At 43.0% G+C, this 14848-nt stretch overlaps 1 protein-coding gene across 6 annotated transcripts in view; it reads right to left on the bottom strand.

Moving 5' to 3' along the window:
* Positions 1-2207: 2207 nt before the first annotated feature.
* Positions 2208-14848, bottom strand: part of ELF1 (E74 like ETS transcription factor 1) — an 89674-nt gene continuing 77033 nt past the window's right edge. For all 6 annotated transcript variants that reach the window (XM_031045907.2, XM_034073988.1, XM_031045908.2 and 3 more), the window contains 2 exons: positions 14367-14834; positions 2208-3915 (listed from right to left, as the gene is read on the bottom strand). In XM_031045907.2, coding sequence (XP_030901767.1) covers positions 3303-3915; positions 14367-14834 — 1081 coding nt within the window. In that variant the 3' untranslated portion in view covers positions 2208-3302. The remainder of the gene's footprint in view (positions 3916-14366; positions 14835-14848) is intronic.

The raw sequence follows: 14848 nt of genomic DNA, 5'->3' as shown, positions 1-14848 counted from the left end.
GCGCCGCAAGCCCCTCCCGCACCTCTCCGGCGAGGCGGGGCAGCCATGGCTGCCGGGACAAGCGTGGTTCTCCTCCGTCACCAAGCTTCCTGCCCGCCTCTTCCTCCCGCCGTGGCGGGGCTGTGGCGGTTGCTGCCGTGCTTAAGTTGCCCGGGTTGTGGGCAGGGCTTCCCAGACGGGGTCTAAGCATACACGGGAAAGAATAGGCGGCATTTGGGGTGCGACCCTAAGGGGAAGAGGGGTGAAACAGAGGCAATGGTGGCCGCGGTGCGGGGCCGGCCCACGGCCGAGGCACCGGGCTCGCCGACAGTTTAGGTACCGCCTTCCGCCCCAGCCTGAAAGGTGCAGACACCGCCCCTGGCTGTCGGCGAGCCCTGCAGGCCGCGGCGGAGCTGACTGTCCCCTTCATGAGCTCGTTGAATGGTTTGGGATGGAGGGGACCTTAAGCCCCACCCAGTTCAAGCCCCCTGCCATGGGCAGGGACACCTTCCACTAGACCAGGTTGCTCCAAGCCCCGTCCAGCCTGGGCTTGGACACTGCCAGGGATGGGGCAGCCACAGCTTCTCTGGACAACCTGTGCCAGTGCCTCAGCACCCACACGGGGAAGAACTTCTCCCTAGTATCTGATCAAAATCTCCCCTCGTTCAGTTTAAAGCCATCCCCCCTGTCCTATCACAATTTCTTCCTCTTTGCGTTCTCTTCCATGAAACACCTCAGTAAAAAAGGGTCCCTTTTCTGCCCTGCAGCCTCACACACATGCAGGAAAGCACAACAGACTCTATTTTTTCTTTCTGAGTCAGCAGCGGTCGGTGTTTTGTTTGGCTGCTGCCACAGGCGCACAAGCAGCTGTGGGAGGGGAAGAGTTGCTCAGACTCAAGTGTGAGCCCTGATCTATGATTCACTCCAGCTTCTCCCTTCCTTTGTCACAGAATCACAGAATGGTTTGGGTTGGAAGGGATATTAAAGCTCATCCAGTTCCAACACCCCTGCCCTGGGCAGGGACACCCCCCACTAGACCAGGCTGCTGTACTAAGGAGAGCCAAAAATACAGATGCACCCAGCTGGTAGGCTGGAGCCTTAAGGATATGATCAGGGAGTGATTCTCATTTACTGTTGGTTACACAACACTGCTGTGGGAGACACGTCACTGTCTGCTGGAGATCTCCTCTTAGCCAACTGCCATAAATGAAGCATAAACAAACAATTTCTCTTTGTAATAGTTGCAGCTATGGCAAGAAGTTTAGTTGGCAAAGCTGTAACGTTACAATGTGATTTTATTTTCATGTTTCCAGTAAATCAGCAGAACAAAACACCAATGCCAGTCAAGCGTTATCACTTCAGGTTTCCGAGTATTATGAAATACTTGTTCTACAGGAAGAAGTTCCTATTTTATAGTCGGATTTAAAGCCCCAGCCTCTCTCTCTAATGTTTTCATCAATTCTGGAGCAGCCCTCAGCATGAGGACTGCACTAGGTAACACTTCTACATCACTTACCCTCATTCCTGGCAGTATTTCCAGCACTGCCCAGCTGCAGGGAGCGGCTGCACAAACAGCCCCTGGTCAGCTGGCAGCAGTTGCTCTGGTTTGGGTACAGCCAGTCTTCCTGAAATGGAAATGCCAGATCTGCAGGTGGAAGCATGACTGCATGGGAGTCAGAGCAATGTAACATTGAATTAAACCATGCAAGCAGAGCAGAGAGCTGCTTGTTCGATACAATCCGTAAAGTTCTATTCAACTAGGCTGAACTATCTCCCCCGCAGTTCTGCTCCCATTAGTTTTTCTAGTACCTTTAAGCTTATCTTTAAATTTTTATCACCCTATCAATAAAACTCCTAGATTAATTTAATCATAGAATCACAGAATGGTTTGGGTTGGAAGAGTCCTTAAAGCACATCCAGTTCCAACCCCCTGTCATGGGCATGGACACCTTCCACTAGACCAGGTTGCTCCAAGCCCCGTCCAGCCTGGGCTTGAACACTGCCAGGGATGGGGCAGCCACAGCTTCTCTGGGCAACCTGTGTTAGTGTCTCACCACCCTCGCATGTAAGAGCTTCTTCCTAATGTTTAATCAAAATCTACCTTCTGTCAGTTTAAAGCCTGTCCCACCACAGACCCACACTAATCATACTGCCCCATTTCTCAGTGTAGTTTGGTTATTTATAATGGTCGAAAAAAGTTGTAATAATGTAAACCATTGCAGAGTATATACAGAAAAATGTTTTTCCACTTGATTTATTTTCATAATAAACCAATTAAAAATACAAAAGGGAAGGATCCAAGGTTCAGAAGGCTCCATCATTTAAAAATTTGTCTTTAAATACAAATTCACTCTGTAATATGAATACATATAACATTAGACCTCTAAACATAATGATCTTATTTGCATCTATCAAAAATTTGTATGGAAACAAATTAGCTGAAAAAACCTCCCTGTGACACTGAATGTACATTATTTACAATCAAAAAAAAAACAAACAAAAAACTCTTAGCAGTATTAATCTCCAAATACCTGTATAAATTGTATATATTTAATTTCTTTCCCCCCTTACAAAATAATCTGAAGTAGAAAGCAAGATTGTTAAGCTTCATAGTCACAAAATGGCATGAAACGTTTGCACCTGTAGTGATGCCGTTAGCTTCCGTAATTAAATATATCTGATGTTTCCATATAAAATAGAGACATGATGTTGTCCATCACTGGAATAAATGTTTTGTGTACTCTCAATAGGAGTGTATCGTCAATTTTGCACACACAAGAGCTTGTGCTGCAAAAAATGCAAGAGTATACCTCGTTATCAAAGTCTAAAACTGCTGTAATTTACCAGTATGGAACAGATGGTTGATCATAAAAATTCATACACATGGAATGAAAAAAAATGTCCCACTAAAAGTAACTGTTGCTTCAGAAGTGATACATGTAGGGATTAAACAGAAAAGGCTAAAGTAATGTTACGGCAATATAAATTGGCAGCAGACTGAAAACATACAATAAGAAAGAAGTCTGAAACTTTGGCCAACAACCTCAGCAGAAAGTCTTCATAGCGTAAAGAACATGTTCCTTCATGCCTGTATTTTGAAACATGAGTAATATGTCATTTTATTTATATGATGTCATTAGCAATTAACAGAAAATCAAAATCCATTCTAAAGCATGAATTCTAACAATTAAGTGCAGAAGTTAAGGAGCTTTGCAACATCTTGCTTCAGAATCAAATCATATATATACATAACTGAGAGGTCCCATCACATTTATGAAAATAATCATCCACAGGGTCTTTTGTTTGCTTGTTTTAAGAATTTACTAATATGAACTGGGTTCCAATGGCTCATTTTCTTGCTTCACTTGCACATTAGATGGGAAGCCATTCGAACTGGATACCACCATCACAAACTGTTGCTGCTGGAATCTCTGCTCCAACTGCTCAGTATCACCTGCTTTGTCACTGTCATCTTCTTTCATTGCCTCTCGTACGTCGCTGTGCTTTGTTTCTGGTGCTTTAATAACCGAAGTGATCACCGTGCCAGAGGGGTGAGCTACCTGTGAGTTGCTGGGCGAGAATGTTACCACGGGGGTGGTAGCACTGAAGGATGGAGATGAAGCCATGTTGACTGTCCCATTGCAAACTGTCTGCACGCTGCTGGTGATCACCTGCTGAACTTGTGCTGGGCTCAGCACGATTGAGGAAGGAGGTGAGACTGGCTTCTGAGACTGTAGCATGACATTTTCTTTAAGGACCGTCATGGGCTGTGAAGTAGGAATGGCTTGTAAAATGAATTTCTGGGATGTTGTTGCTGAGGTTGGATCTGTGCTGGCTATCACTGTAGTCAGAGGCACTGTCTGGAGTGTTACAGTATGCAGCTGCTGATTGCTAGGAGACACAACCACTGGAACTTGGGTTGGATTCTGTAAAGTCCTGTTAAGATTAGAAAAAAGGAGAGGGTCAGAACACTTCCACTGTGAGGTCTGAAAAACAATTAGGGTTTTACTATTTGAAAAATCACTTTACATTGTGAACATTTAATTCGCCCAATGGTTCAAAAGAGGTAGCAGGCACTCTCCTAAAACACAAGAACTGGACCTGACCCCTGAATTCAGCAACACTGTTCCCAGAGTAAAGGCACCCTGCATGAACAATAGCACCATTGCCAGACTTGCCTTTGAGATGTTCAGTAGTTCACCAGAAAACCTGGGAATTGCATCTGAAATCTCCTTCTCGGGCATCATTAACAACATCATGACACAGGTGCCATCAGCTTCACAAGGTACTGTAAGTAGTTTTGAAGTCATGAGCTTAAATAACTCCTAAATCAGGCCTCAATTCCCCTGACATTACATTTACCTATATGTAAAAGTATCTGCACTGTAACAGGGAGCCTGGCCAGGACCTTGTCAGATTCCCAGGACACATGGTTCTCTGTCTGCCAGGCTTACACACTCCTGCTGGTAAAGCAACTGAAAAGAATTTCCTCCCAAAACATTTGTTTAAATGAGGAACGATTCATCAGTTGCAGGCTCACAGACTTGGGCACCATGTTATTACTTTCTTTGTATGTAGAGCAACATCAGAGGCTTGACAGCCACATGTTGGTACACAACTACAACAGACAGTGGTGATTTAGAGATGTGGCCAAAACACATACACTGCAGCCATACAAATAACAACAAAAACAAACAAAACCCTCAAACCACAACATACTCCTGGTGAAGCGAAGGATTTCCAGGGGAGGGAAAGAGGAAGGAACTGGCAATTGCTTTGACACCCTCCCATAGCTTGCTCCTTCCCACCATGCCACACGCTCTCTGATTAATCTTTTTGTTTTGTACCCATGCAGTACCTATTTTTCACAGCTCTCCAAAATCCTACTTGCCAGCATTTAGCCACTGACCAGTCGGATCAGACTCAGTGTATTCAAAACTTGATTTAAACTACGCTCTGGCTATCACAGTCACAACTGCTATCACAACAGTCACAGTCACAATGAAAAGCTGACCAAGGCAGGACTTACGCGATGCTGACGCTATGGGGCAATGCGGATGCAGTTCTGTTGATGGTGGTAGTCCAGCCCACAGGGAGCTGCATTCCCCCTTTCTTAATGAAGCAGCAGGAACAAGTGAAGGAATATTTGTTGAGGATTTCCCTGATCCCTTTCAGCTCAGTCCGCTGCAAAAGGCCTCTAGCTGAGCTCCAAAGATTGCTCCAGGAAGAGCAGCTCCAGTAACCCAGCTGGTATCAGGCTCAGAGCACATCAGTACCCCCTGAGCATCCTCCAGCTGCCAGTACTTCCTGTAGGCAGTCTTCACCCCACCTCATATGTGGTTTGGTAATATGATGAACATAATCTGCTTCACAAGAAAGGAAGTTGCAGCACCCAGGAATGCTGCTGTAGCAAAACAAATCCAAATCCTTGCCCTTGAGGCTCCCATGTCGGTCTTATCAGAGAGGACGTAATAGCCAAGAGACAAAGTTTGATGCGGCTGACACCAGTGTCAATCCTGAACTCCTGTTTCACACAATTAGAGGCAGCCCACAGAAGCAGCTCATGGAAATGAGGGCTGGCTGGAGGTGAAACACCAGCCAGAGTGAAGTGATCGCTTCTTTTCTGGCAGCTTCTGATGACACAGGGGTAACCAATGTACAGGGGGGTAATACAGAGAAATTGTACAAGGGGGTTAAAGGAATTCCTTTGCTTAAACAAAAGTATTGTCTGTCCTAAGTACCTGCCATTGCCATCATGCCAAGGCATTGATTACTGCTGGAGGGGTAGAAGCAGAGCTCTACTGGTAATGGACAAAAGCAGATGTTTGGTTCTACTGATAAGCGGGGGGTTGGGGGGGTGTGTGTGGGGGGTGGAGTGAAGTAGACTGGGCGCTGACCAAACCCTAAGGCCATGCGTGAAGATTAAAAGGTGAAAAGTTTAAGAAGAGGAAGACTCATTTACTTCATCTTGAAGACCCCTACCCACAAGAGGAGGGCTCATTTACTTCATCCTGAGACCCCTGCCCATGACCAGAAGGGGCACTGTGCAGGTGCAAAGGACCTTCTAGCTCATTATAATACGAAGCGGGGATAGATAATATGTACAGGTGTATTGAGCAACCTCATGTCTATGTATACCTTAAGAAAATAAATGTAAAGGGAGAACAACCCTGAGGTGTGCATGCTTTGGAGGAGCTATCCCCACGCACCTCAGTGCTGAATAAAAGCATACCTACTTTACAACTTTAACGAGTTGTGGAGTCTATCCACGCATCACTGAGAACTTTGTGCTACACAACAAATCCAAACAGCCAAGCTTGAAGTGCAAACCTCAAAATGACTCACACTATATCTGCTACAGGTAATCAGTGCTAAATCTCCCACCTCACCCCATCAATTCCCCTGGGACCTTGACAGAAAAATCACAGATGTCTGTGCCAGAAGCAGGAACAGGATGAGGCCATCCACTGGCATTTTTAAAAATAGTACAAAAAATGTGCCTACAGTTAAACAAACTTGCAGTAAAATCAGAATGTCACATAGGTCCAGCTCAAGACATGAAAATCTGGAGACCAGCAATTGAAGTGGAACAGCTACGAACGAAAGGCAGCTGACACTTGCCACCAGAAAAGCATTACAAGTATCAGAGCAGATACTAAGCCAGCTGTTTAATCCATGAAGAAACTTACTTGAGCCTGAAGGATTAAGATCAGCTAAATAGTTTGAAAGCAGCAGCTGAAGCTGGTAGCCTGTGCTTGCAAGCCACCCAAGTATTACTCTGAAACTACTTTGTTGTTATTTAGCTCTTTTGCATTAAACAATGTAGTAAAAATAAAAGCTTCTGGCTGCTAAATGGCTTTAAAGGACAACCACAACAAGTGTGAAGTGGATCTAATCAGTGCAGAAGGTGTTTTGCAAAGAACTGGAAACAACAGGCCTGAGAACACCAGCCAGTTTGTCTCAGCACACCGCAATTTGTATTTGCATACTGATGTTAAGCCATTTTTTTCTCCTGAAAGCAAGTCCCATACCTGTGCACCATCCTGTGACTAACAGTTAACTCCAGGTGCTCTATCTTCTCCATCAGTCAAGACAGATATATATGATGCACATATATATAAACATGTAGATACACATATCTATACACACACAGAGTGTGAATTTGCTACAGGGAAAGCATGCAGCAGATGTCTGTACAAACACTGGATTAAGGAGCACACAACCCTGTAAATACACATTGTTATTTATGCTAATGGTAGCCAAGCAAGACATCCGCCTCAATTGGTAAGACTACAGACAACTGTTGTGTCTACTGACTAAAAATCTACCTGCTCAAACTATTTGTTCTGAATATCAGTACGTAAAAAAAAAAAACCCAAACAACAGGTTTGGTTAATCAGTTTGCCTGTTTAAAAATAAAGTACACACTCCTGAAGGTGATCTGTTAACAATGGCTACATTATTTTAGGTTCTGTGTGTTTTGTTATGCTTCTGAATTTCACTGTCAATTTGCTAACGCCCTTCCTACCCTAAAGTAAAAATCTATTGGGTGATTACTTCAGAAGTTCCTGCTGAGGTTACAGAAAGAACAAGAACATTGAGCAACAGTGGGGAAAAGGAAATACTGCCATAAAGCCATCTGTTTGCAACTGAGAAAAGAATGACAAAAATCCTAAAGTCGTTTTAGCCTGGCAGAAAATGATCATCTATTTCTTGGTCCTTTTGGTAGTGTTCATAGATGAGAATTGTGCAATATCATATGAGCTCATCAAGAGGTAACTAGTGATAAAGCAAACAGTAAGTGACAGGCAGGAAAAACAAGTTTATTCACAGTAATTTATGTGAAATTTATGAAATGGAGAAAGGGAGAAGATAAAACAAAAACAAAACCAACCCAAAACCTGAAGCTACAAGCCAAGGTAAACAAGGTATTCCACAGCACAAAAAGTAAATGAAACAAGGCAATATTAAGAAATACATAGAGAGCAGTAACAGAAGAGAATTCCCTCTCCAACACACACATTCAATCTACAGCTATATGGAAAATGATGGCCTCGAGATAAACAGGCAGATTTCCAGGGACTTTCCCAGTTTGTTCAGCTAGCTGGTTGCAAACAGCTCACTGAGTCAAGCTAGGAAGAGCTTGAGGGGGTGGGATATGCTTGTCAGAACCAATTCAGATGCCCTAGTTGAGAGGCAATCTCTTCTGGGGTACTGTAGGAACCATTACCCAAATGCATCTCAGGAGCTCTCCTCCACGGCTGTGCTCAGGTACATGAGCCTCAGTTATGAACAGTTGTCACCACAACACACTGACCCATAGCCACTGGCCCTTCCGCAGGGGAAGCCACACAGACAGGAGCTGCTTAGGCAATCTGGGGGGAAATGTTCATGAGAGGTAGAAAGGCACCTGATGCCTTCATGCCCTGACTGAACAAACTCCTCCGAAGGGAGGGAAGAACTTGCCTGTTCTTGTCTAGTTTTGCCTCGACAAGATAATCTCTTCACATCATGAGGACAGCGACAGAGGACTCAGTTCTCAAGCACAGTGTCCTTTTTACTGACCCATGCAGTCTTACACTGGTCTTCCCTGAGTTTTTCAAAACTGCATGGTCACCTGAAGCAAAATTAATCTGTCTAGATGACCCTGAAGTCCCTTCTGCTGTAAGCAGCCTTCTTCCTACCTACCACAGATGCTACATCAGAAGTGGGCTTAAGAGAAGGTCTCAGCTGCAGGAAAATCAAATCAAAATGTTTGCTATCCCTATTGTAAATATGTTCTGAGAAACACACCCTGTTATAAGCTAAGAGTCTTTATTGTAGAAGCTCACTGAGATCACATCAGCCAATTTCTGACAAACACTTCCCTCAGGAAGGGGATTTTCTTCACCACCCTGAAACTTGAAACAGTCAAGCCTGCACTTAAGAGATGACAGAGATCAGCTCTTTGCAACAATACCTACTTCCCTTCCGTTGGCGAAAGCTACAGCAGCAGTGAGCCAGATTCACAAGTATCAGCTAGTTGGTGTGCTAGAGAGTTTCTACTGCAGACCTGCCTTTGGAGCATGAAGACACAACTTCCTGCACTGACAGAAGACAACTGCCTAGCTGCAAACAGAAGCAAAGCACATGCACTGATGTTGGCTGATCAACATCAAGCCTTCCAAGTATTATCCAGGAGTTGCTTCTGATTATCTAGAAGTCCTCAGCTGGCACTGCATTCCTTCACTCATATTCATCAAGTCCCAGAGAGCCTTCATGAGCTCTTTAGTGAAACTGAAGCCTGTGAGTTTTTATTCAGCATAACCTACAGGAATGGCAGAGGAGTGATGGGCTACAACATTAGCTGACATGCAGATTTGACTCTCATTCTTATTCAGGGTAAAAGGACTGAAAGCAGATGGTCACTGCAAACTTGCAGTAAGACGGTGCCAGAGTGCCTCCCTGTGTCTGTGTGATTATGCAAGTTCGAGCAAAACCAACATAGGGTGTAAAGTATGATTACAGAACATAATGGTGACATTCACTGCACAATTTACACAAGCTAACGTCTGTATATGGCACATGATAAAGACACTTCATTTGAAACAGCAGCTGTAATCACATTTTCAGAGTTGATAAACTAATGCTAGACAAATCTGTCTAGTATTTCAGCATCAACATAGCTGCAGTCAGACCACTGGTACTTCACAGCCTGGATACAGAAACAGATTATGGAACAACAGCAGAAGGCATATGCATTTGCTTGGGGTAGGGATGACTTTCAAAGGTAATTCCCTCTGCTTATTGGGACCAATCCACTGTGTTGGCATATTGCTGGCATTATCACTGTTCTTACACAGAATGCTCATGCCCAGAAAAAAAACATGCTTCACCTTCAGCTACTTCCTTCTCCTCTTGAATGAGCATCTTGCCACTGTGGTCCATGCTTGTGTCACCTTCAGGATGAATTACTGCAATGTTTTCTACCTCAAAGGTTGCAAAAAGGTCAAGATGAAAGCTGTGGCTGATTCATCCTGTAGCAGCTCTCCAGTTCAGAAGTGAACACAAAGCATATCCCACTCATCCTCTGTGGTCTGTATTAGCTTTTCCCCCAGTTACAGAACAGAGCCAGGATACTGGTCTTCTAACATGCTCTCTCCAAGCTACCACAATGACAACGTAAAAATACAGAAAAGAAACAATAAACTGAATTTTGATAGAAAAATTCAGCATCAGACAGTATCTGTGAGCATTCAGCTAATTGCAAGTTTCTTGGTATACAGAGCTGCCAGATAGAAGATTCAGCTATGTCTCATGCAGTCAATAACAGAGACTTATAATTTTTAATTACTCACAATATGATCTCCTTTGAACTGTTAATAACATGAAGACTAGTCACTCCACCCAAAAGACACTCCATCTTAAATCACTGTTACTTACCCTTGATTGAAGGTAAATGAAAATGCATCTCTTTATCTGCAGCCCTAGTCATTTAAGGGAGAAATTTAATTGCCCAAATGCAGACACCTTAGACCCCTGAATGATGTCCTAGAGAAGTCCCTAGCCTTACAGGAGCAGAACACTTTCTGGAGCAACAGAAGGCATGTCCTTTACCCTCAGAATGACCCACTGAACATGGAGCCTCTGAATTCCAAGCTAAAAGAGTAATTACTCCACTAAACCAGATACTCTGGTTAAACATGTCAGTTATTCTGGTTTAAACAGAACCATTTCACAAGTGCTAAATTCAAAGAGACTTCTTTTTCTTCCTTAAAAAAGCTGGCTCATTGGGAAAAGTTAGAAATAAAAGGCTCATCCAGAGAGGCATTTTTGGTTTTGTCTTATTATTGGAAACATGTGGTGCCAAATTAAGCTCCCAGTTAAACAACTGGAGACTGCAGTGACTGCTTGTATCCACTGAGCCAGAGCAGTTAGATCTATGGAACAGCAGTGAGTCTGCAATTCCCAGTATTCCCACTGGTGATACTAGATGTCTTCCTGAGTCAGCAAAACCCAGTTTGTATGACCTGACCATGCTCCTGTTTCCCAAGCCTGGGTTAGCACCACATCACAGCCTTTCTGTTTAAGCGCTGGGGCTGAAGAAGAGGCATCTGTCCCTGGTGAGGAATGCTCCTCCTTGTCTCCTCTGTGTACAGCAGCACCAAAACTCGTACAGAAAGCCCACCAAGCCCAGAACTTCCACTAAGTAAGACACCACCCTCCCCTTAAAGTACACAAAACTCTGCACAAGCTTTCTGCAGCTATAAAGGAAGCCACTACTTGTCTCCTTTGAAAAGCCAAACTCCAGATTTTCATTGGCAAGCCCTTTATTTGAGAAATGCAAACGGGAGAGGCTGCCACACTCTCTCAGCAATGATCTGGGAGTAGATCTTACCAGGCAATGCTGCCTATTGCAGGGGAGGGATGGTGACACGAGCCCTCTGTAACATTCCTCAAACATGATTCTTTTACCAAGTCCCTCAGCAGAGAAGTTGCGTGTTCAGACGTCTTCCCTGAAGGATATGGTTAAGAAGCCAATTGTTCTGACCTCAGAAATCCTCAATATTTTCTTTATATTGTTTTCTTCTCACAAGACAAGCAAATTGCTGCAGAGGGAAGACCATTTATTTCCAGGAAGAATAGGGAAGAACATGTGTATGAATAACACTTTAGAAACTACACTGCGTAAAACAAAGTGTATGGGTCCAAGATGTTCATGCTTCAGGGCAGAGTGCAACCACTAACCAGTGTGCATCAGAAAACCTCCTGAGCATCATTCTCTGACCCTGGTCGCTATATGCCCCAACCTGTGAACACATCTGGCAACCAATGCTGCTATTTGTCCTCATGCTCTCTTACAAAACTACTACAAAATTACTCCAACCACAACCCTAAATCAAGTTCGTCAGCTCTTACTCTGTAATGACAATCACACCTGCTGTACATTTTCAAGTCATTTCAGCCCTTATGGAAGCCCCATTGCTGCAAATCAGAAAGTGACACAAACACATTCAGCTGCTAGAGATTTATAGCTGTTTGAATAAAAAAGCCCCAAATCCTGTTCCTTTGTTATAGCCTTATTATAAAACAGGACTTAAAACATACGCTCACAAAGCCATTCAGGGTACCACCTACCCCACGAGGCTATTGGAAATTTGCATTTTGAAACAGAGCAGAAATTCTCAAATTTATCTGGCATAAATTGTATATTTGGAGCCTGGAATGGGCAGTGACCACTGCACAGGACTCAGCAGCACCTTGGTTTGCAGCTTGGCTCATCCTGACCAAAACTAGCTGGCTCCAGGTATTTACTTTCACTCTAACTGCTTAACCACCTCAGTACATTCTTAATAAGCACCACTCTACACCATTCAGTGATTACAAACTGTACTGAAAACATCTAATGGATCTTTTGTTCTCCCCTTCACTTTGTTATCTTGGCCAAAGAAAGTGCAATTGAAGCCTTCATAGAATATTGTTTTAAATTGCAAACAAGATTAGAGGAGACAACACCGAACCCTTCAGACTTCTACTTCATTTGAACTTCACACATACCGTCTCTGCTTTCCCCCCCCCCCCCCCTTAGCTGATTGCCCAAGGTCTGATTGTGAAATACCAATATGCAATAACTGGATGTCATCACGTCACTGAGCAGCTTTCCAACTATTAGGCTGGACTTACTGCCTGCCTTATGATGTCTTACAGATACTTCTGTTTGTTACCCTTTTTTATACCATCTATATTATTGATTCCAATTTTGCTATGTAATCCAGTGCCTGTCTATCTTATTTAACTTGGCAAATTGCTGAACTTTCCCCGTATTAATGTTTAATAGCGTTATTCTACTGAGTTAAATGGCACTGTATAGCTTCGATTACATCTGTACTTGTTTCCTTTTACTACATTGCCCTAATCAATTTTTACAAGTAATTAAATCCCCCACCAAGCCTGAAACTGTAAGACTGCACTGTACAGAGCAGCTGCATTCCTCAGCTTTAAAAACTTAAAAGACGTCACTCTCAGGCAGATTATTATTAATTTTCTAAATTGATTCCAAAACTTTTTTTTTGGGGGGGGGGGGGAGTGGAGGGTGTCAAAGTCTTCATAATTATCTTTTACATAAACTTCTGAACAAATATAATCCTCCCCTCCATGTGCATCCTGAACTAATTCTAGCTGGTTTGAACAATAAGCAAAACACCATTTGATTGCAAAACATACATTTTAGAATTAAAAGACAAATGAAAACAGATACTGTCTACTTAAAAATGGTAACTTTCCACTTTGTATTATAGTACCTATCAGTAACTATGAAAAATATTTTTGCCAATGTATTTATTCCCTTGCAGCCTTTACTAACCAATGAATTTCTCTTTTCAGTGTGGGTTTTTCATGCTGCAGAGTGAATGAAAACACAATTTTTAAGGAAATAAAAAATAGTGGGATTCAAACTAGGAAGTCCTGGCATAATTTTAAGGTTTGGTGGTTTTAAACCCAGGGGAAGAAAAGACAGTGTAACTTTTTCGATTGAAGCTGCAGTCTCGGGTTGTCATTTCCTATATATAAGACTTCAGCCTCCTCAACTATTTGGTTATCCCCTAAAGCATTTCTTATTGAATCTATTATATCAGTCACTGAAGGCTGATCTAAACTGTTTCAGTTCAGTTTCAGTTCTTCTTTCAGTTCTGAAAAACCTAATTGTTATTGCTAGTCTGGATTTTCTTTTTATGCAGTTGGAGTTTCCAACACAAACCATTCTATGATGCTTAAAGGCCGTATAGTGTTAGCCAGTTGACTTAGAAATTAAACATGGAAGCATGACCGTCTCCCAAAATACTCTGCAGATACACAGCTCTCATGAGAATATTCTATTAATTTTTTCTAAATTCAAAAGAACACGCTCTTGTAACAGCAACAAAACGCTGGATTAGATAACACAGAGCTTTCCCTTGTTGTAGCTGGGGACAACACAAAAGATGAAAGAGATGACAAAAAAATCTTAAGAAGCAAGAAGGGAAATTATTTTGAAGGCCTCAGGCAGACCCACTGTGTATAATGCAAACATGAAGACAACAGAAAACACTGCCTCTGCTGTGGGACAGAACTGACAATACCAATCTGAAAGAGAAATTGTGTATTTTCCTCTCTAAAAAGATTTGTATCAGGCCTAATACCACAAGAAAGATGCACTTCCCTCCACCAAAGGCAGAGCACTTACAAGTGTACACATCGCAGTGTGACGTAGTAACTCCCGATTCCTAGGATCAGCCACAAAGACACCAGTTCACTTCAGCTAAACAGGGGGATGAGCATTTTTTGGAAGCATAGCCAAGAATCCAGTCTATCTAGCCATCATCCAGTAAATTTATTATCATTCATACATTTATTTCTCTACATTTTCTTACCTTACATTCTGAACCGAGGGATTTAACGGTTCATCTGGACCATTACTGATTGCAGGTGCCTGTTCTTCTGTGATGGGCTGCAATGGTTGCATTACTTGAACTGTCCGAAAAAGCTGAGTGTGTTGCACTGGCTGTGAAGATTGTGCTGTCCTTGAAACTTCTGAAGTGGAGCTGGATGTCTGCTGCTGTGCAACTTCTACTTGCTCCTTCAGCTTCACAGGCTTTGAATTCCCTGTTCTTACCACGGTGGTTGATCCTCCCTTTGTTCCTGCATTTGCAGATGCTCTAGATCTGCTCGACTGGTTTCTACTGGCCACAGCAGTTGGGAGCAGAGTTGAATCTGATGATTCAGTGCTAGGACTAGCATCTTCATCATCTATATAGATGAGATCTTTTGGCATTTCTTTAAATTGATATACTAGGCGCTGACCTTCCACTTTAGCCAGTATTCCTCTTTGGTAATAGTATCTGTTTAAAGCATA

The sequence above is a fragment of the Melopsittacus undulatus genome, chromosome 2 (genome assembly GCF_012275295.1).
Source record: "Melopsittacus undulatus isolate bMelUnd1 chromosome 2, bMelUnd1.mat.Z, whole genome shotgun sequence".
Classification (NCBI taxonomy): Eukaryota; Metazoa; Chordata; class Aves; order Psittaciformes; family Psittaculidae; genus Melopsittacus; species Melopsittacus undulatus.
This window is presented reverse-complemented; position numbering and strand designations above follow the sequence as displayed.